At 46.4% G+C, this 22,249-nt stretch overlaps 3 protein-coding genes across 3 annotated transcripts; 1 reads left to right on the top strand and 2 right to left on the bottom strand.

Moving 5' to 3' along the window:
• The first annotated feature begins 12,873 nt into the window (after nucleotides 1-12,873).
• Nucleotides 12,874-15,508, top strand: LOC123186084 (protein SET DOMAIN GROUP 40). The gene is made up of 6 exons (XM_044597878.1): nucleotides 12,874-13,043; nucleotides 13,142-13,295; nucleotides 13,915-14,046; nucleotides 14,140-14,280; nucleotides 14,489-14,752; nucleotides 14,834-15,508. Exons 1-6 carry the CDS (start codon nucleotides 12,925-12,927, stop codon nucleotides 15,452-15,454), a joined length of 1,431 nt encoding a protein of 476 aa, XP_044453813.1. The 5' UTR covers nucleotides 12,874-12,924; the 3' UTR covers nucleotides 15,455-15,508.
• A 475-nt stretch (nucleotides 15,509-15,983) lies between these two features.
• Nucleotides 15,984-18,544, bottom strand: LOC123191885 (uncharacterized). Its single transcript, XM_044604449.1, has 9 exons — nucleotides 18,411-18,544; nucleotides 18,218-18,295; nucleotides 18,073-18,104; nucleotides 17,937-17,978; nucleotides 17,598-17,654; nucleotides 17,265-17,342; nucleotides 17,107-17,187; nucleotides 16,476-16,596; nucleotides 15,984-16,196 (listed from the first exon to the last, which is right to left on the bottom strand). Exons 1-8 carry the CDS (start codon nucleotides 18,542-18,544, stop codon nucleotides 16,538-16,540), a joined length of 561 nt encoding a protein of 186 aa, XP_044460384.1. The 3' UTR covers nucleotides 15,984-16,196; nucleotides 16,476-16,537.
• On the bottom strand, nucleotides 18,541-19,283 carry LOC123191886 (uncharacterized). Its single transcript, XM_044604450.1, has 2 exons — nucleotides 19,088-19,283; nucleotides 18,541-18,970 (listed from the first exon to the last, which is right to left on the bottom strand). Exons 1-2 carry the CDS (start codon nucleotides 19,216-19,218, stop codon nucleotides 18,541-18,543), a joined length of 561 nt encoding a protein of 186 aa, XP_044460385.1. The 5' UTR covers nucleotides 19,219-19,283.
• Between the last annotated feature and the right edge of the window lie 2,966 nt (nucleotides 19,284-22,249).

The following is a 22,249-nucleotide window of genomic DNA, read 5'->3' on the forward strand; positions in this document are numbered from 1 at the left end:
GGGGGCGGCCCTAGGAGATGCAATCTCCTAGGGGGGCGGCCAAGGGAGGAATCCCTCCTCCCCAAGGCACCTAGGAGGTGCCTTCCCCCTTTAGGACTCTTCCTTTCTTGATCTCTTGGCGCATGGGCCTCTTGGGGCTGGTGCCCTTGGCACATACAGGCCAAGGCGCACACCCCTACAGCCCATGTGGCCCCCGGGGCAGGTGGCCCCACCCGGTGGACCCCCGGGACCCTTCCGGTGGTCCCGGTACAATACCGGTGACCCCGAAACTTGTCCCGATGCCCGAAATAGCACTTCCTATATATAATTCTTTACCTCCGGACCATTCCGGAACTCCTCGTGACGTCCGGGATCTCATCCGGGACTCCAAACAACATTCGGGTTACTGCATATACATATCCCTACAACCCTAGCGTCACCGAACCTTAAGTGTGTAGACCCTACGGGTTCGGGAGACATGTAGACATGACCGAGACGACTCTCCGGCCAATAACCAACAGCGGGATCTGGATACCCATGTTGGCTCCCACATGCTCCTCGATGATCTCATCGGATGAACCACGATGTCGAGGATTCGATCAATCCCGCATACAATTCCCTTCGTCAATCAGTATGTTACTTGCCCGAGATCCGATCGTCGGTATCCCAATACCTCGTTCAATCTCATTACCGGCAAGTCACTTTACTCATACCGTAATGCATGATCCCGTGACCAGGCACTTGGTCACTTTGAGCTCATTATGATGATGCATTACCGAGTGGGCCCAGTGATACCTCTCCGTCATATGGAGTGACAAATCCCAGTCTTGATCCGTGTCAACCCAACAGTCACTTTCGGAGATACCCGTAGTATACCTTTATAGTCACCCAGTTACGTTGTGACGTTTGGTACACCCAAAGCACTCCTACGGTATCCGGGAGTTACACGATCTCATGGTCTAAGGAAAAGATACTTGACATTGGAAAAACTCTAGCAAACGAACTATACGATCTTATGCTATGTTTAGGATTGGGTCTTGTCCATCACATCATTCTCCTAATGATGTGATCTCGTTATCAATGACATCTAATGTCCATAGTCAGGAAACCATGACTATCTGTTGATCAACGAGCTAGTCAACTAGAGGCTTACTAGGGACATGTTGGTGTCTATTATTCACACATGTATTACGATTTCCGGATAACACAATTATAGCATGAATAAAGACAATTATCATGAACAAGGAAATATAATAATAATGCTTTTATTATTGCCTCTAGGGCATATTTCCAACAATAGCTCCTGCTGAAACATGGGCAGTACGGAAAGCCTGCTGAAACTGGTCCCATGTGACAGTGTCTACTGGGAAAGTGGCTGTGAAATTCTCCCACCATGATGTTGCGGGTCCTTCTAACTGATGTGCGGCAAACTTCACCTTCTCCGCATCTGTGCATCCTGCTGTGGTCAACTCCCTAGCTGTCTTGCAGAGCCAATCATCTGCTACTATCGGCTCGGTGCTACTGGAAAACACCGGCGGATTCAGCCTAAGAAAACGGGCTAAGTGGTCAACAGGTGGTGGTGGTGGGGGTGGTGGGTTGTTGTTGTTGCTCCCCTGATTCTGATTCTGGACTAGCAACTGCATCAATGTGTTCTGCTGCTGGATCAACTGGGTGAGCTCCGGTGTGAAAGCAAAACCGGGTCACGTCTCGGAGGCATCTGAGGGTTTAGAAAAGATGAGATATAAGAATAGAGAGGGTCTAAAGAGAAAACACTACCCATATGCACATGAGGCAAAAGCAAACAATTCACTTCAATCAATCAACCAAAGGCATACAATCGATCTAACTATCGCAAAAGTGCTCGGATTACTATATTTACATGGTGGACTACTACTACTGGTGAGGTGGTCTATTAGAAATATTCTACGGTTGTTGACTCCATAATATCTGCTCCAACTTCATCAACATAGTCATCATTGCTACTATCTGCTTCCGAGTCGGTGCCGTCGATGATGATGTAGTCTTCCGGGCTAATCTCCTTGGGTTCTTCGTCTTCCTCTACTGGCGTCGGGCCTCCCATAAATATTCCAATCTTCTTTGTTAGGTCGGCATTCTTATCCACCAATACTTCAATTTCCTCTTCATAATCTTCACGTGTAGCCTTGAGTTCTTCCTCCAGTTCCTTGATTCTGGTCTTATCCTTCTTCAGATCTATCATGTCGGCGCACATCTGGTTCTCCTGTTGGCGAATGTGCTGGTTTAGCTCCTGGATAAAAGCTGCAATTGATCTATCCTTCCTGGTGCTGATCATCTCCCAGTGTTCATATCGGCGCCCACAAATCTGGTAGATAGTATCCCTGAGATCCTTGCGGTAGACTTCTCCAATGCGTCCCATGGTGATGTGAGCTGCCATGCTCTTTCCTAGACTCCAAGTTGGTGCATCAAAAGAAAATTCTATGGGCTCAGTGACTGGCATGAATGTCCTTCCTGGAACTTGAACTTGAATCATCCAGTGCTCTTCTTCAGGTAAAGTGGCGTTGTAGGTTCCCGTGAAGCTTGGTACTCCTATGTTCAGCTATCTAGTGACTTCCTTCAAGTGGCGTCCAAAGGGTGCATCTTCATCCGGTTGCGTAAACTTGTTCCTTGCATCCGCCATCCTAAAGAATAGAAAAGATGAGAGGTCAGAAGAGAAGAGAGTGAGTAGTGATCTAGGTCTTTAGCTTAGTGGTCATGTCCTACAGTCAGTGTGTGCTCTGATACCATCTCTGTAGCGACCAGACCTCAAACAGTCTGATCTCTATGCTCCGGTGTCATCCCTGGATCAGTAATGCTGACACCACATAGTACTCGGAGGATTTATAGCAGAGTAGCAATCACACACTTATTACATCAAATGTCTCAAAAGAGAACTTATTACAATAAATATGGCTTAAGGCCATCTAATAACGATAACAGCGGAAGGCTTGGAAGATAAGTGAGTCCATCAACTCCAACGGCATCACTGAGTATAGAACCACGACCTAAAAACTCCTTAATCATCGTCTGAAAAGTCTGCAACATTAACGTTGCAGCCCGAAAACGGGTCAGCACATGGAATATGCTGGCAAGGTAACACATAGAGAGTAATGGAATGAAACAACTATACTATATGCATATTTGGCTGGTGGAAAGCTCTATGGTTACAGTTTTGCGTAAAGCCAATTTTTCCCTACTTCAAAGGAATAAAATTTTAATTACTATCAAGGTGGTTGTTAAACATTGAGAATGGTTGACAGCATTCTCAATCCCAATTAAGCATCATCATTAAACATAACCCAACAAAATTAATTTAGAGTAACATGTTGAGATTCACATGATAATCCAAGTACTAGATACTCAAGATGTCCATAACTGGGGACACGGCTAACCATGATTAGTTTGTTATACTCTGCAAAGGTTTGCACACTTTTCCCCACAAGACTCGATCGCCTCCGTTTGTTTTCTCGCACTACATGGTGTTTGAGAAGACGAATGACCGAGACATAGTCTTTCAGAAGCGCTAGCACCTTACGATCGGGTAGACCGTACCACCTACATCCCCTACATCTGCTAGTCTACCACTGTAAGAGTTCGCACAACTTAGTCAACTATGCTAGAGCCCATAATAGCTTGTGGCTGCACACGGAAGTTTCTAGTATGAATAGTCTCATGATCCCTTTGAGCCTGGGTGGCGGTCCAAAAGAAAACAGGCAAGTCCTGGAATACCCAGGTGCCTCAATCCACCCAGATGTGTGTTTAAGTTGCCACCTTAGATAAACCATTAATTATCAATCTCACATCTGTCATGGATATCACTCACCCAATCCACGTCTACTAGCATAGCATGGCATAATAAGCAAACGTAGAAGTAACTCCCAAAGGTTTGATAATAAACAGGTAATAGGTACTACCTCATCTACTTCCCATCCCACAATTTAATTAGATCCTAATCATGCAATGTGTGAGGATTGATCTAATGCAATAAAACTAGCTAGTAGAAAAGGTATGATCAAAGTGTTACTTGTCTTGCTGATGATCCGGGAAACCTAGCGATTCGAAGTAACAGGCGGCGCACTCCGGATACTCTATCACAGACAAACAAACAAGCATACAATAAGTACTCAACTAATGCACAGGTAAAACTCAAATAAGAGATCTAACCAGAAGGTTCAACTTAAGAACTCAGGTTGGCAAACAGAATCAAATCGAACGAAACAACGAAAGTCAAACGGCGAAAGAAAACAACTTCATTCTAGTAATCTGGATCTAAGGCAAATTTCACAGTAGCAAAATCTTGTTTAAGTTGGTTAAACGGATGGCGTGTTTCAAGACGAAACTCTAGCCGCTTGAATCGCCTGATTCCGATAAACAAGCGAAAAGTTAAAATACAACGAAAATCGGATCAGGAATCGCGATCAGAAAAATCGCGGATTTAATCCGAGAAAAAGAAAAACGACGAACGCTTGCTAAAATAAATAAGCCGGAAAAACCGATCTATTTAAAATAATCGAATCTAATAAACCGACTAAAACTAACGAAAACCGATCGGTTTTTCTTTTTTAAAAAAACCGAAGGCACGAAAAACGCGGCGTGGCGGCGAACCTCGACGGCGGCGTCCGGCGACGGCGGCGCGGGGCGGCGCGGAGGCGGGCAGCGGCGGCGGCGGCGCGGCGCGGGCGGGGTGGCGGCGGCGCGGGCGGCGGGCAGTGGCGGCGGCGGCGCGGGCGGGTGGCGGCGGCGGCGGCGGCGGCAGGACCGGGCGGCGGCTAGGGTTGGGGGCTGGGGCGGCTAGGGTTCCCCGGGGCTGAGCCTCGGCTTATAAAGCCTAGTTGGGCCAGAGTCCTAGTCGGACACGGCCCGTTAGGTCGGTTCGTTTTTTTAAATTTATTTCCGCTCGAAAAAAAATAAAAAGAAATACTAAACGGACTCGAAAAATTCGGAAATAAATTTTCCCAGGCTTCTAAAATCAAGCCCGACAAAGTGAACATTTATTTGGGGCCTAAATGCAATTTTGAAAAACGCACATTTTTCCTATATTCAAATAAAACACCGAAAAACTCTGAAATAAAATCTTGTTTGATTTTATTATTAAATCCTCAATATTTCTCTATTTTGGGAAAGTCATTTTATTCCCTCTCTCATATTTTTGTAATAGAAATAATTGATGATAAAATAAATAAAATCAAATGATCCTATTCTCAAAATTTGAGAAAACTCAAATATGAAAATAACGAAATCCCAACTCTCTCCATGGGTCCTTGAGTTGCGTAGAATTTTCTAGGATCAACCAAAATGCAAAAATAAAATATGATATGCAATGATGATCTAATGTATAACATTTCAAATTGAAAATTTGGGATGTTACATGCACGGTCTTCCGCGCGCAAGGAGCGCTCAATATTTCCATTTACTCTAATGATGCCACGTGGACCGGGCATCTTAAGCATGAGAGAAGAGTAATGCGGTATTGCGTTAAAGCGAGCGAAAGCTTCGCGTCCGAGTAGTGCTTGATAACCACTTTGGAATGGAGCGATGTGGAACGTTAAATTTTCGCTGTGAAAGTTATCGGGAAAGCCGAATATAACCTCTAGTAGCAGGGAGCCCGTGCAATGGGCCTCTGGGCCTGGCGTTACTCCTTTAAAGGTAGTATTGCTGCGGCTAATTTTTGTTGGGTCTATCCCCATTTTGCGGACTGTGTCCTGATATATCAGGTTTAAACTGTTGTCGCCGTCCATCAGGACTCGTGTGAAGTGGTATCCGTCAATTATTGGGTCTAATACCAAGGCAGCCCATCCTGCACGCCGGATACTTGCCGAGTAATCCCGATGGTCAAAGGTGATCGGTTGGGACGACCAGTGGCAGAACTCCGCGGTGATAGGCCCTAGGGCATGTGTCTCTAGGAGTGTCGCTTTGTTTCTCCCCTTTGTCACGTGTAACACGTTTACTGTTTTGACTTCTGGTGGGAATTTCTTCTGTTCCCTAGTGCTTTGCTTGCGAGGCTCGTCCTCGTCTTCGCTTGGTGTATCCTGCCCCTTATGTTCGGTGTTGAGCTTGCCAGACTGCTTGAAGACCCAACATTCTCTATGGGTATGATTTGTAGGTTTATCGGGAGTGCTGTGGATCTGACATATTTTATCCAGAATCTTGTTTAGGCTGGACAGTTCGTCTCTGTTGCCTTTGGAGGGCAGCTTTTGTTGACCTGGCCGAGAGCTTCTAAATCTGGCGTTTACCGCCGTGCTCTTCGGGTTGTCTTCTTTATTCCGGCGCTTGTTTTTGCTGCGTCGTGGTTTCCCATTTCCATCCCTGACTTGGGATGCACTTGGGTCGCTGGTGCTGCATCGGGCTAACCAGTTGTCCTCGCCCGCGCAAAAGCGGGTCATGAGGCTTGTTAATGCTGCCATTGTTCTCGGCTTTTCTTGGCCGAGGTGTCTCGCAAGCCATTTGTCTCGAACGCCATGCTTAAAAGTTGCTAAGGCTTCGGCGTCCGGGCAATCGACTATTTGGTTCTTTTTAGTGAGAAACATATTCCAAAGCTTTCGGGCTAACTCTCCGGGCTGTTGAGTTATATGACTCAAATCGTCTGCATCTGGTGGTCGGACATAGGTCCCTTGAAAATTTGCCCGAAAAGCGTCTTCGAGCTCTTCCCAGCTTCCAATGGAGTTTTCGGGGAGGCTTTTAAGCCAGTGCCGAGCTGGCCCTTTGAGCTTGAGGGGTAAGTACTTGATGGCGTGGAGATCGTCTCCTCGAGCCATATGGATATGGAGGATGTAGTGTTGGGGAACGTAGCAGAAATTCAAAATTTTCCTACGTGTCACCAAGATCTATCTATGGAGAAACCAGCAACGAGGGAAGGAGAGTGCATCTACATACCCTTGTAGATCGCTACGCGGAAGCGTTCAAGTGAACGGGATTGATGGAGTCGTACTCGTCGTGATTCAAATCACCAATGATCCTAGTGCCGAAAGGACGGCACCTCCGTGTTCAACACACGTACAGCCCGGTGACGTCTCCTACGCCTTGATCCAGCAAGGGGAGAAGGAGAGGTTGGGGAAGACTCCATCCAGCAGCAGCACGACGGCGTGGTGGTGGTGGAGGAGCGTGGTACATCAGCAGGGCTTCGCCAAGCACCGCAAGAGACGAGGAGGGAGAGGGGTAGGGCTGCGCCAAGAAGGAGAGGAACACGTGTGTGTTGGGCAGCCCAAACCTCAAGTATATATAGGGAAAGGGGAGGGGCTGCGCCCCCACCTAGGGTTACCTCCCTAGGGGTAGCGGCAGCCCCCTAGATCCCATCTAGGGGCGGCCAACGGGAGGGGAGAGGGGAGGCGCACCAGGGTGGGCCTTAGGGCCCATCTGCCCTAGGGTTTGCCCCCTTCCCCTCTCCCTTGCGCCTTGGGCCCTTGTGGGGGCGCACCAGCCCACCTGGGGCTGGTCCCCTCCCGCACTTGGCCCATGCAGCCCTCTGGGGCTTGTGGCCCCACTTGGTGGACCCCCGGGACCCTCCCGGTGGTCCCGGTACGTTACCGATAAACCCCGAAACTTTTCCGGCGACCAAAACAGGACTTCCCATATATAAATCTTTACCTCCGGACCATTCCGGAACTCCTCGTGATGTCCAGGATCTCATCCGGGACTCCGAACAACATGCGGTAACCACATATATCTATTCCCTATAACCCTAGCATCATCGAACCTTAAGTGTGTAGACCCTACGAGTTCGGGAGACATGCAGACATGACCGAGATGACTCTCCGGTCAATAACCAACAGCGGGATCTGGATACCCATGTTGGCTCCCACATGTTCCACGATGATCTCATCGGATGAACCACGATGTCGAGGACTTAATCAATCCCGTATACAATTCCCTTTGTCTAGCGGTACGATACTTGCCCGAGATTCGATCGTCGGTATCCCAATACCTTGTTCAATCTCATTATTGGCAAGTCTCTTTTACTCGTTCCGTAACACATCATCCCGTGATCAACTCCTTGATCACATTGTGCACATTATGATGATGTCCTATCGAGTGGGCCCAGAGATACCTCTCCGTTTACACGGAGTGACAAATCCCAGTCTCGATTCGTGCCAACCCAACAGACACTTTCGGAGATACTTGTAATGTACCTTTATAGCCACCTAGTTACGTTGTGACGTTTGGCACACCCAAAGCATTCCTACGGTATCCAGGAGTTGCACAATCTCACGGTCTAAGGAAATGATACTTGACATTAGAAAAGCTTTAGCATGCGAACTACATGATCTTGTGCTAGGCTTAGGATTGGGTCTTGTCCATCACATCATTCTCCTAATGATGTGATCCCGTTATCAACGACATCCAATGTCCATGGTCAGGAAACCGTAACCATCTATTGATCAACGAGCTAGTCAACTAGAGGCTTACTAGGGACATGGTGTTGTCTATGTATCCACACATGTATCTGAGTTTCCTATCAATACAATTCTAGCATGGATAATAAACGATTATCATGAACAAGGAAATATAATAATAACCAATTTATTATTGCCTCTAAGGCATATTTCCAACATGTAGTCCTCAATCCAGACCCCAGGGTCTGTCGTTCCGTCGTACGCCTCTATGTTTATGGGTTTGAATCCCTCTGGAAATTCATGGTCCAACACCTCATCGGTGAAACATAGGGGGTGTGCAGCACCCCTGTATTTGGGTGTACCGTGGTGTTGGGATGTTTGTTGTGTTGCATTGCGTGCTGGAGCGTGCTTGCGTGGCCCATAGATGGATCTGGTTGCGCCGTCTTTTTGATGCGAGCCCTCATGTGGATCGCGTACTGGCTTATGTGCGGCGTCGTTTGCCGCTCTATGTTGGCCACGAGGTCATCTATCCGACCGGATGGCCATTTTGTTTTTTGATTGCGAGGGATCTAAGGCCTCCTCATTGAATTCAGGTAGCAACTTTCGCTTCGGGTAGCTCTTGGTGTGGCGATTACCGCCGTACTTCGCTACAGTTTTGAGTACTTCACTCCATCTGATTCTGAGTGTGTCTTGTGCAGCCCTGAGCCTTTGCTTCTGCTTTTTCAGACTCCTCGCACTGGCAACAAGCCTTTGATGGGTATTCTGTTGCTCCGGGTGCCTGTCCAGTGTGATGTCATCCAGACTGTTATCTTCGACGGAGTTGGGTTGTTCGGTTTGATTCTCCATTTTGCCGTGGTCGGACGATGGTTCAATGCCGTGTTTGTCGTACGCTGGCTCGCCTTGCTCTATCGCTGGGTTTATATGATCGCTGCTTCTACCGAGGCGGGATTTGGAGCGGCGCTTACGCCGCCGCTTTGACTACTTCTCGAGGGAACAACCCTTCGCTACGTTCTTACGTTCTTCGTCGTCGTTTTCTTTGGCTGTGTCCACCATGTATACATCATATGATGAAGTGGGCGTCCAGTGCCCTGTGGGCAGTGGTTCCTGTTCGTCTCCTGCATCGTCGTCCATATCATCGATGCCTTCGGAGTCGAAGTCGAGCATGGCAGTCAAATCGTCGACAGTGGCTACTAAGTGGGTGGTGGGTGGGCGACGAATTTCTTCGTCATCCGCATCCCAATTCTGCCGGACATAGTTCGGCCAGGGCTCTCCTGACAGAGAGAGAGACCTTAATGAGTTCGGTATGTCGCCGAAAGGCGAGTGCTGAAAGATATCCGCGGAGGTGAACTCCATGATCGGCGCCCAGCCGGATTCGATGGGCACGGGCGCAGGCGGTTCGGAGTCCGTGGGCGGGGAAGAATCCGGCAGTTTGGCGTCATGGCTCTTGTGAAGGGTAAGGTCGATACTTGGCTCGATCGCCGATGAGAGTGCAGCCTCCGCGGCGGGGTCTATCCACCCATCACTGGATGGCACAATTGGCTCCGATTTGAGGGTCGGAGCGGTCGCTGGTGCGATCTCCCGAACACTGTTCGATGGTGGAGCTAAGTCATGCTCATCGTGACCGTGTGGCGCAGTCGGCAAGGGCTCGAATCCGTCGAAGATCAAGTCTCCGTGGATGTCAGCTGTGTAGTTCAAGTTTCCAAATCTGACCTGATAGCCAGGGGCGTAGCTCTAGATCCGCTCCAGATGGCCAAGCGAGTTGGCCCGCAGTGCGGAGCCGCCGAATACAAAGATATGTCCGGGGAGAAAAGTCTCACCCTGAACTGCATCGCTATCGATGATCGAAGGAGCCATCAAGCCTAATGATGACGACACAGAGGAACTCTCAATGAAAGCACCAATGTCGGTGTCAAAACCGGCGGATCTCGGGTAGGGGGTTCCGAACTGTGCGTCTAAGGCGGATGGTAACAGGAGGCAGGGGACACGATGTTTTACCCAGGTTCGGGCCCTCTTGATGGAGGTAAAACCTTACATTCTGCTTGATTATTCTTGATAATATGAGTAGTACAAGAGTTGATCTACCACGAGATCAGAGAGGCTAAACCCTAGAAGCTAGCCTATGGTATGATTGTATGTTGTCCTACGGACTAAAACCCTCCGGTTTATATAGACACCGAAGGGGGCTAGGGTTACACAGAGTCGGTTACAAGGAAGGAGATCTACATATCCGTATTGCCAAGCTTGCCTTCCACGCGAAGGAGAGTTCCCATCTGGCCACAGGACAAAGTCTTCAATCTTGTATCTTCATAGTCCAACAGTCCGGCCAAAGGATATAATCCGGCTGTCCGGATACCCTCTAATCCAGGACTCCCTCAGTCCTTGTGAAGTCAGTGCCTGTTTGCATTATCTATTTGTCTTCACTGTGTGACTGCTTGTTCTGATTGGCTTCATACTGTCTTCCATCCTGATCCATACTGCCTAGCTGCTATTAGTCTTTGTGCCTTCACTTCATTGAATACTTGACTATGGCTTGCTTAGTGTAGTCTACCTTCTGCTGCATATTAATAGGTTCATTTCTATCGATTGTCTTCGAAACTTCCATGTTTTGAAGACTTTCATAAAAATCGCCTATTCACCCACCTCTAGTCGATCACTAGCACTTTCAATCTGGCTGGCATAATTGACTACGACTAATCTAAATTCTCAACAATTGTCAGAACTTGAACACTCTCTGCCCTCCAAGTTCATTCTTACCTACTAATTATTGATTCTGCGTGAATGGATAGGGTATTGACAACACCTCTAATAATGATTATTCTCTCCACAACTTTCCTTTTTTTATCAGTGCTTCAACCCTAATTAATGAACAATATTAGTCTTCACCCGTGGATGGCATTCTAGCTCGGCCCCAAAAAATGACACCAAAATCATGGAACGATGTTAGGGGAATTCTTAGATTGTTTGGCTCACATACATATAATGGTAAAATTGCAAATATCAAGAATACTATGAAACAACGTCCAAAAAAGGAATACTATAAAACAACCACAACAGTATATTAGTATATTATCTAGTTTTAACTGATGATTGTATGAGAAACGGAATTACACATTTTCAACTAATTTCCAGGAGGGCACCGGTCGTAATAACAATTCAACTTTTAAGTTTAGAAAGAATGGATTCAGTTCTAACTCTCTTGGATGGTATCGTGTTTACAGTTAAACAATGAATTATTCATTAAAAAATGTAAACTATATCTTAGTACAGTATCCATATTTTGCCTTGCATCTGTCATATTAGTTGAACCACTCTTCTTCACTACACAAATATTGATCACATATATTTCTATGAATTCCTGCAGCAACGCGCGGGGTATTAGCTAGTAAAGATAAATAGGGCGAGTTGGAATCTCTGTCGGATTTCTCGAGTCGGTTTAAAATACTCAAAATTAGTCGCCATTGCACATAACTGAGGAATATACAATTCTTACACACTTCATCACCGACAAAATCCACACCGGGTTAATACTCCCTTCGTTTTTATTTAGTTCGCGTATTAGCTTTGGTCAAAGTCAAGTTTTGTAAACTTTGACCAATTTTATAAACGAAAATATTAACATATACGATAACAAATCAACATCATTAGATTTATTATTGAATGTACTTTCATATAGTATAAATTTGTTATGGTAAATGTTTATATTATTTTCTATAAGCTTGGTCAAACTTTACGAAGTTTGACTTCAGTCAACTCTAATATGCGGAGTAAATAAAAACGGAGGGAGTATTCAACTTTTCCGTGATAGTCTGCAAATAATCGCACTGTTTATTATCATACGCTTTCATCATATCTATCTTCAAAGCAGAACTCGTGTTCTTCTTCGGCTTATTTATTTTCATAAAACGCAAACACTCGAAAAGATAGATTATATTGTTGATGATAAGTCTACCAAGCACGAAAGCATATTGTCCCAACAAAATAACATCCGAGAACACTAATTTGAGCCTAGTAGCCATAACCTTCGACATTATCTTATAAATCACATTGCAGAGGGTTATTGATCAAAATTGAGACAATAGTGTAGGATTATTCACCTTCGGGGCAGAACAATACATGTTTTGTTGATGGCCTCCATATCATTTTCTTTGTTCAATATTCTCAGTACCACTTGAGTGTCTTCCTCTCCATAAGGACCCCTGTGTTTATAAAGGAAAAAATGTGTCGAAAATCTATCCGGATAGCACTTTTTATCTCCTGACGCGTAAGGCTTTGTTACGTCAACATTTATCATGTCATTTTTCATGGGAACCTGAAGCAACAAATCAAGGTCATCCAACATTTATCATGTCATTTATTATAGTGCAGAATTTTCTCGATGGCACGCTCGGGCTCAGCCCGTCAGGCAGTCCGGGCCGGGCTGCCCATGGCCAGGTATACTTGAGCCAAGTACTCGTTTATTTAGGCCCAGGTAGTACAAGTTCATGCAGCATGGCCAGGAAAAGAACACCCATTTTCCAGCCCAATAAGGCGTATAGCCCATGCCACCAACCGAGAACGCTTCCGAAAAAAAAAACCGAACAAGCTCTCTCCGCCGCCGCAAATGGAGGCGCTCCTCCGGTGGGCGGCAGAGCTGGGCGTATCCGACTCCCTGTCCGCGCCCGCCTCCTCCTCCTGCCTCGGCCGCTCCCTCGTCGTCGCTGATTTCCCTGACGCGGGCGGGTAATGAACCCCGAACCCCCACCCCAGCCGCTTGCGATTCTTGGATCTCTCGGGTCCTCCTCATTATAGCTCACGGATTTTCTTCATTGCCACCTCAGGAGGGGCTTCGCGGCGGCTCGGGACCTCCGGCGCGGCGAGCTGGTGCTGCGCGTGCCCCGCGCTGCCCTGCTCACCAGCGACCGCGTCATGGCCGATGACCCCAGGATTGCTTCCTGCGTAGATGCCCATCGCCCTCGCCTCTCCAGCATCCAGGTAATGCCGTATCTTCAGGCAACGGTTCAGTTTTTATGTACTAAAACATGCTCATGTGAAATTGTTCTAGAATTTACCAAGTTTTGGGGATAAATGGGGACTAGGAGTACAATGCTTATGGTGGTTATGTCACTGAAACATTTGCAAAAGCTTCGATAGGATTTATGTTGGAACAGATTTAACCATCTACCCCTCTGAGTCAATCTGGTGGAACAGATTTTACCAAGAGGGATATGTTGGCAAACTAATTCCTATGGATAATTAATTATTCGGCACTTGATTACTGCAGGAGTTTGTTTTTCCACTCAGTTTGCTTCTTCTGGTACAGTTTGGACACATTTATATGTTCAACTTTGCAAAATCCGACAGTTATCAGGAGATAGAAAATCCTCCCATATATGTAGCAGTTTGCTTGATGTAGGCAAAATCAATATATATTCTCGGTTTACCGCAAAAATGTTGCACAAGTAACTTCACCGAGTTAGGATACTAGTTTCATAGTGTTCACCTTCTAAGTGTAAACTCATTCTTGATTATTTTTCTTTCTTGTATTGTACTTCTTCTGAACCTGAACATTCTTTGAAATGATTTCCCTGCTCTCCTATTTGTGCTTCAACAGAGATTGATCGTATGCTTATTGGCTGAAGTGGGAAAGGGGAAGAGTTCTGGCTGGTACCTCTATTTGTCTCAGCTGCCTACCTACTACACAATCTTGGCTACCTTCAACGATTTTGAAATTGAAGCTCTCCAAGTATAGCTCGGCAGATTTGTCAACAGAACTGTTTTTGGTTATCGTTTGCTCCATCCCACAAAAACATTAAATGGTTTCTGCTTTGACTGTCAGGTTGATGATGCTATTTGGGTTGCGCAAAAGGCTGTTTCTGCCATTAGATCTGAGTGGGAAGAAGCAGCACCGCTAATGAGAGAATTGGATTTCAAACCTAAACTTTTGATGTTTAAAACGTGGCTCTGGGCCTTTGCAACGGTATAATTATTTTGAAATTTATTTTTTAGCTCAATTTATGTCAGCATTCTTTTTATTTTATACGCAACCCTTTTCAGAATTTTTAAGTTCTTGTGTAGAATCAGCGATTCAGCGCTGACTCAAGATTTTGTCGGCTCCTTAGCCTTATTTCCGATATGAGATTTTACTTATTGATGAGATCTCTGAGGTTTCATTTGTCCACCTGAAGGTATCTTCACGGACATTGCATGTAGCATGGGATGATGCTGGTTGCCTATGCCCAATAGGTGATTTATTTAATTATGCTGCTCCTGATGATGATACTTCGTCTGAAGAGCAAGATACGGAAGAAGCCATGAAATGCCAGGAGAGAAATGTTATGTTGGAAGAGATAAAGTTGGATAGTTCATCAGAAAGGATGACAGATGGGGGATATGAAGATTCTAATGCCTACTGTTTGTATGCCCGAAAAAGATATAGGAAAGGGGAGCAGGTATGCTATAATATTCTGGCCTTCCGAACGGATTATCTTGTGTGCTCTCTGCTTTCCTAAACTTGGCCAACAAACATGCAGGTACTTCTGGGGTACGGGACATACACAAACTTGGAACTTCTTGAACACTATGGTTTTCTTTTGGACGAGAACCCCAATGAGAAAACTTACATTCAGTTAGATTCGGAGTTATGTACTATGGGCACATGGCCGAAAGACTCCCTATATATTCACCCAAACGGGCATCCTTCATTTGCATTATTATGTGCATTAAGGCTAGGGGCAACTCCTACAAACCGTCAAAAGTCCTTTAGTCACAAGATCTACTCTGGATCAATGCTTTCTGTCGAAAATGAGCTGGAGGTTATGAAACGGTTGGGTAGCAAATGTGTGGAAACTTTGCAGCAATTGCCTACGACTGCTGAGTTGGATGGGAGGCTGGTCCATTTTTTACGCAACCTACAGAACAGCACTAATTGGAGAGTAGATGTGGAGCAGTCAAGTTTTGGACAAGAATTTGCCGCGTTTCTCCGGTTCCATAGCGTGGACCTGGATTGTACCCACAATCAGCTCCTAGTTCGACTCCTGCGATCTCTGGAGAGATGGGAATTGGCTGTCCGCTGGAGATGTAGCTACAAGATAGCTCTTACCAAGTGTGTTTTGTACTGTAAACGTTTGATTAATGAGCTTTCCTTGCAATGAGATTAACAATCGTTACAAGATTCAAATATACTAGTTCTTGAGTGCTCTTTGGAATGCAGAATTCTCAAAAAGCACGAGGTATCGGGAAGATTTTAGTTAGACTCCATCTCGGCTGATGTAACTGCTCTCATGGGCAGGCGGTACTGCTGAAATGTTCCACGTTAAGAAATCAAAGATGACGCAACATGTACTTTAGGAGGACTCCTCGATGTTCATATTTTTTCTTCTATTTCGAAGTCGTTTGGCTACGACGTCGTTTGAGTTGTTTTTGGCTGTGTGCATCTTGCAATGCTGCTGCAAGATAGGTTAAGAAAAAAAAAACAATCCTTCCATCATCTAAAAAAAGGTGGTAGGAAGAAAGGTAAAATTTCATTCAGACCGCCTAGATGATTACTCCCTCCATTCCATAATTGGAATTATGGAACGGGGAGAGTACGTCTTAAGATAGGTGCTTGGGATTGTTCGATGAAAAATAACCAAAGAAATTTCACCCAGCAGCTCACATGTCACTGGCATACATAATCGATAGTAATCCTAACACAAGCAGTAGTAGTTGCTAGTAGCATATATATAGTTGCATGATCACGAAACAGTGTTGTACGTAGAAGTTTTACGAGACATGCAAGCCTCGAGCAGGTGACGTGATGAGCGGCCCAAACGATCCAGCAGCAGCGGTGGCAGTTTATGGACCTGACTAGTTCGACTTGGTCCCGTTCGCCGCAGCTTCAACCATGGGCACCACCTGCACTCGAACCAAGTTCACAGCTGTTAACTCTCCGAGGAGACGCCCCGTATACAACTTCAGGATGATTGATTCATACAACATCATAGCACAAGAACAAATTAAGCCATTTAAACCGGTGCATTGCGTCTCTTGTAGCGAGATGCATGGATTTTACCCTACTAAGCTTAGGAAAAATACCTGCATTATTGTTACTATACTATAAAGAAACAAAACAAAACAAAACGGTCAACGCACTGACATTACTACTAGGAAGGAAAAACCCGGTATGTTTCTTACCGGACTTGCTTCACCAAATGCTGCTGTGGTCCGCTGCCGCTTCACTTCCTCGACTGTCGTAGTCACTTCATCGCTCGTATCTTTTCTCTTGGTGTGAGAACGTGCTTCACTCGAATAAGTGCTAGTAAGATAACTGAATTAGCTATTATCACGGTATAAAAGATGCCTTCAATCATATGTAAAGTTCTCTAGCAGTGAAAAATCCGAAAAAAGAAACAATGAACATCCATTTTAAGTACCAAAACTGAAGGAGCAAGAGGATTGTGTAAATTTGAAAGAGAAGAGTCTGAACTTGATTTACTTTGATTTGTTGTCTGAATATTTGCAGTTCCTGGATGAAATTACAGTCTGGAAGACTATGGGAGCACATAACATAAGCGAAAGAGCAAACAAAAGCAGCAATTCGGTTTTTTTTGTATCTATCAAATTATTTATAAGATGAATTTATATACAAACCAGATGATGAAAGACATCAGCAATTAAGCAGCACTGCCATTCATACAACCAGATTAATGCAATTGTAACATGGCAATCACATAAAACTATCAGAAATGTGCATACTGCATACAGAGACCTGGAAATAAATTTGGTGCTCTATAACAACTAACAATGTCTGGATCAACAAATTTACCTGCTGCATTTGTCGGTGATGAGGCCCCAAGCATTTTTGCAGCTTTCAAAGTAGCAGATATGTGCTGGGAGGCTGGATCATCTGCGGTCGACAAATTTTGGAATTAGAAGTGTCGGCAAGCAGCTTGGCAGAGTGAGTGCTCAACTAATTTAATTTACCTGGATTTATCTCTGCCGGTGAGATCCCGAGGACTGCCAACGCTCTCTGCAACTGCAAGGGTGTAGCACCAGACACTCCTGCAGCAGGCCGGTAGCCAAGTGCTGATGAATTGCGTTTCGGATGAACAACATCAAGGTAGCATACTAATAAGCTATGGTATGTTCAAGTTGTTATTAGAAAGAAAAATAGCTTGCCGATGTGGCCCAAAATAATCCAATACATTACAGAGGCAGCAAATTAAAAAGCCTATAGATAGATAGTAAGTTAAGGCACACTGGCAAAATGACAAAGCTAAAGAGAGGGATATGGGAACGAAACAAATGTGAGTTTACCTTGGTTCCCTTCTGGATAAGGTGCCGTGGGAATTATGCCAGCTTTTAAAGTTTCATCTGAATGCCACGCAAATTCATCAGTTAATTTCCACGTACGCATACATAGTTTCCATCCAATCCAACAGGCAACAGTACAGTATAAATAATTAAGCAGAGTGACCGGATCTGTATAATCTGGATGTGGCTGACTAATTAACAGTTGGTTATCGAACATCGAAACTTTTGCTCTGGCTATGTGGATGATGCTGCTCTTTGAGAGATGTGTTTTTAATCTATATATATCCGGTCTTAACTAATACACAAAATAAAAACATGAACAGAGGCAGGTTTTCTTTTTACCAAGGATATCCGCCAGCGATTCACGCGCTTTTTCATCAGACACTGCACATCAATAGGTAGACATGGTGAATAACTGCATGCCAAGGTGTGGGATTTAGAAATTTCAGATGTAGGTACGCGGCTTAATTATATGTACCTTTTGTTTCACCCGCAGGATCAATGAGGTAGCTACAAAAGGTAGGGAATGTTCAGATGTGGGCGAAAACCAGTCGATTACCCCCGTGAACAATACTACGTACTAGTACAATTTGCGCTTGAACAATACTAGAAACAATTTATACCTCCTCATGGCCCTGATGATAGCTTTTGGTCGCGGCCGGGAGCCTTGCTTCTTCACGTGAGGCCTCCGGCGGCACAAACTATATGAATGAAGAGCAATTAGAACTACTCCAGGCTGATTACTACTGAAGCCGATCGAGAACTCTCTGTCTAAGTGGTCGGGAGTAATGAGATTTGGGGGATACATAACATTACCCTGGAGGAGCAACGGGAAGTAGCTGGTGCGGCGCGGCGGCCGGCAGTGAGATGCGGCCCTGCAGCTCCGGGGTGGCGGTGGCCAACCTCCAGACAACAAAGGATGCTTTGCTCCTCACCCTCTCCCAGTTCATGTCGGCCCTGCGCGCGCGCGCGTGCGGTTATGAATGTTGTGAACGAATGTTGTTTGAGGATGCCTAGGACGTACGTGCACCGGCCGGCCGGTCGGTCGATGAGGTGCGTACCTGATGTGGGGGAAGCCGAGCACGAGGAAGGTGATGGCGCGGAGCCTCAGCTCGCCGTGGCCGACGTCTCGGCTATGGCACAGCTCGAAGTAGGAGCCGGGGAGGGCGGTCAGGTCGACGTGGCCGGCGACGGCGTCGGCGAAGCGGCGGTGCGTGACGAGGAAGGCGCGGAGGAGGTCGGCGTTGGAGCTCCGCTGGCGGGGCGGCGGCGGCAGGTGGAGCTCCAGGTAGGCGACGGCGTCCGCCCAGCGGCCCCGCTCCACGAGGCCGCGCAGGTGGCGCAGGCTCATGTGCACGCCCGTCTGCCGCGTCACCCTGCATGCACGCACGCGCGACGGAACCGCGTAGATCGGCGTCAGGAATAATGAATGATGAAGGAAGGAAGGATCTCGCTGCGTATTGAGGTGGGTCGCTTGATTGATTAGTGATTACTCGGCGTAGGCGCCGTGGAAGCCTTGGTCCCGGAGGAAGGCGAGGAGCCGCCGGTGCCGGAGCCGCGCCACGCAGGGGTGCTCCGCCGTGCCGGAGGGCTTCTCGGCAGTCTCGACCTCGGAGGAATCCATCACGACGAGAGGATCGGACGCAGGCAGCGCTGGCGATTTGGATAGTGGAAATAGTCCATCCTATATGAGTCTGTCTATATTACATCTAGATGTGAGATAATATCTTTGTAATCATCTTTGCTGGAATTTTTTGTTGTTTGTTTGTTTTTTAGCCTTTTTCCGCATTTGTGTGCTGTCAGGTTGAACACATGCGGGCTGCCTGGTCAGCGCTAGCTAGCTCGGCTCCCTCGCTGGCCTTGACTTGATTGATACTGTACAAGTCTGCATGGATGAGAAGCAGCCCTATTGTGTATAAAGCCCGTGTCCTTCAGTTTTTTTGCAAAGTGCCCTCCAGCTTGTCCCTAGGTTGACGTCTTTTAGGTCAATTTACCCCATCCGCAAAACATGAAAAAAGTTTATGATTTCTTTTTAAGAATTTGAAATAAAAATAGTGGTAGCTTAAAAAGTGTTCATCAATTCAAAAAAGGTCACAAATTAGAAAAATATATTCGCGATATAAAAGATGTTCAAGAATTTGAAAAATGTTCGCTAACTTCAAAAGTTTTCACCAATTCAATACATATTGGTGAATTAAAATGATGTTCATCGATTTGTTAAATTTTCATGATTTTCTAAAAATATTCATCAATAAAATAATGTTCAAGAATTTAAAAAAAGGTCATGAATTTTAAAAATGTACATTGGGACAAAAAATGGTCGAACCTAGTTGCAAGTTGATGGTGGACTTGCAACTGGGTCAAGAAAATGTCGAGGCCGAGTTGCATGTCAATGATGGACTTTTAACTGGGACGAAAAATTGATTATAGCCCAGTTGCGAGTTAAGAGCGGACTTGTAACTGGGACAGCTACACAAAACAACAATACCAGTTGCGAGTCGAGGATGGACTTGCAGCTGGGACAACTACACAAAACTACGCTAGGAGTTGCGGGTCGATGGTGAACTTGCAACTAGTACAACAACAAATCTATATGCCTAGTTGCGAGTCGAAGGTGAACTTGCAACTAAGACAACTACGAAACTACGAGCCTAGTTGCGAGTCAAGGGAGGACTTGCAACTGGGGATGAAAACAAACTATGGGTTTAGTTGCAGGCTTGGTTGTGAGTGCAAACTTGTAACAAGGACAACTACACAAAAACTACGATACTATTTGCGAGTCAAGGGTGGAGTCGCAACTGGACAAGAAGAAAATACGAGCCCAGTTGTGAGTCGAGCGCGGACTTGCAACTGGTATGAAAAATAAAACAACCCAGTTGCGAGTCAAGGGTAGACTTGTAACTGGGACAATAAAAACATAGACTTCAGTTGCAAGTCGAGGGTGGGCTTCCAACTCGAAAAACTATGAACCCACTTGCGAGTCGATGATTGACTTGCAACTGGGATGAAACAATCTATGGGCCAGTTGCGAGTTAAGGGTGGACCTGCAACTGCGATGAAAGTGAAAATACATTTGGAGTTGCGAGTTAGCAATGAGCTTGCAGCTGGGATAAAACAAAAAATGGGTGTAGTTGCGGGTGGAGGATGGACTTGCAACTCGGATGAAAAACAAAAACATAGGCTTCAGTTGCAAGTCGATAGCGGGCTTGCAACTCGGATAACTATGAGCCCACTTGCGAGTCAACAACAGACTTGCAACTGGGACAACTACTAAATCATGTGCTCAGTTGCGAGTCAAGGGTCGACTTGCAATTGGGATGAAACTGATGGGGAACGTTGCAGAAAACAAAAAATTTCCTATGATTTCACCAAGATCCATCTAGAAGGTCATCTAGCAACGAGTGATTAGATGCATCTACGTACCTTGTAGATCGCGAGCGGAAGCGTTCAAAGAACGGGGACGAGGGAGTCGTACTCGACATGATTCGAATCACCGAAGATCCTAGCACCGAACGGACGGCACCTCCGCGTTCAACACACGTACGGAACAGCCACGTCTCCTCCTTCTTGATCCAGCAAGGGGAAAGGAGAGGTTGAGGGAGATGGCTCCAGCAGCAGCACGACGGCGTGGTGATGATGGAGCTGCAGTACTCCGGCAGGGCTTCACCAAGCACTATGAAGGAGGAGGAGGAGTTGGGAGGGAGAGGGAGGCAACCAAAGGCATGGATGAAAAGCCCTCCTTCCCCACTATATATAGGAGGGCCAAGGGGGGGCGCCGGCCCTAGGAGATCCAATCTCCTAGGGGGGTGCGGCCAAGGGGGAGGAATCCCTCCTCCCCAAGGCACCTAGGAGGTGCCTTCCCCTCCTAGGACTCTTCCTCCTTGAAACCCTAGGCGCATGGGCCTCTTGGGGTTGGTGCCCTTGGCCCATGTAGGCCAAGGCGCACCCCCTACAGCCCATGTGGCCCCCCGGGACAGGTGGCCCCACCCGGTGGATCCCCGGGACCCTTCCGGTGGTCCTGGTACAATACCGATGACCCCGAAACTTGTTCCGATGGCCGAAATAGGACTTCCCATATATAAATCTTTACCTCCGGACCATTCCGGAACTCCTCGTGACGTCCGGGATCTCATCCGGGACTCCGAACAACATTCGGGTTACTACATATACATATCCCTACAACCCTAGTGTCACCGAACCTTAAGTGTGTAGACCCTACGGGTTCGGGAGACATGCAGACATGACCGAGATCGCTCTTCGGTCAATAACCAACAGCGGGATCTGGATACCCATGTTGGATCCCACATGCTCCTCGATGATCTCATCGGATGAACCACGATGTCGAGGATTCAAACAACCCCGTATACAATTCCCTTTGTCAATCGGTATGTTACTTGCCCGAGATCCGATCGTTGGTATCCCAATACCTCGTTCAATCTCGTTACAGGCAAGTCACTTTACTCGTACCGTAATGCATGATCCCATGACCAAACACTTGGTCACTTTGAGCTCATTATGATGATGCATTACTGAGTGGGCCCAGTGATACCTCTCTGTCATATGGAGTGGCAAATCCCAGTCTTGATCCATGTCAACCCAACAGACACTTTCGGAGATACCCGTAGTATACCTTTATAGTCACCCAGTTACGTTGT

Source organism: Triticum aestivum, chromosome 2A, assembly GCF_018294505.1.
Source record: "Triticum aestivum cultivar Chinese Spring chromosome 2A, IWGSC CS RefSeq v2.1, whole genome shotgun sequence".
Lineage (NCBI taxonomy): Eukaryota > Viridiplantae > Streptophyta > Magnoliopsida > Poales > Poaceae > Triticum > Triticum aestivum.

Excerpts from the sequence above, each read along its gene's own strand:
- LOC123191886 (XM_044604450.1), bottom strand. The coding sequence starts at position 19,218 with ATGGATTCCTCCGAGGTCGAGACTGCCGAGAAGCCCTCCGGCACGGCG. Across the intron at positions 18,971-19,087 it reads TTCCACGGCGCCTACGCCGA|GGTGACGCGGCAGACGGGCG; the intron begins GTAATCACTAAT and ends GCGTGCATGCAG.
- LOC123186084 (XM_044597878.1), top strand. The coding sequence starts at position 12,925 with ATGGAGGCGCTCCTCCGGTGGGCGGCAGAGCTGGGCGTATCCGACTCC. Across the intron at positions 14,047-14,139 it reads TTGAAATTGAAGCTCTCCAA|GTTGATGATGCTATTTGGGT; the intron begins GTATAGCTCGGC and ends TTTGACTGTCAG. Across the intron at positions 14,281-14,488 it reads GGCTCTGGGCCTTTGCAACG|GTATCTTCACGGACATTGCA; the intron begins GTATAATTATTT and ends GTCCACCTGAAG.
- LOC123191885 (XM_044604449.1), bottom strand. The coding sequence starts at position 18,544 with ATGAACTGGGAGAGGGTGAGGAGCAAAGCATCCTTTGTTGTCTGGAGG. Across the intron at positions 17,979-18,072 it reads TCCTGCGGGTGAAACAAAAG|TGTCTGATGAAAAAGCGCGT; the intron begins GTACATATAATT and ends ATTGATGTGCAG. Across the intron at positions 17,655-17,936 it reads ATCGCTGGCGGATATCCTTG|ATGAAACTTTAAAAGCTGGC; the intron begins GTAAAAAGAAAA and ends CGTGGCATTCAG.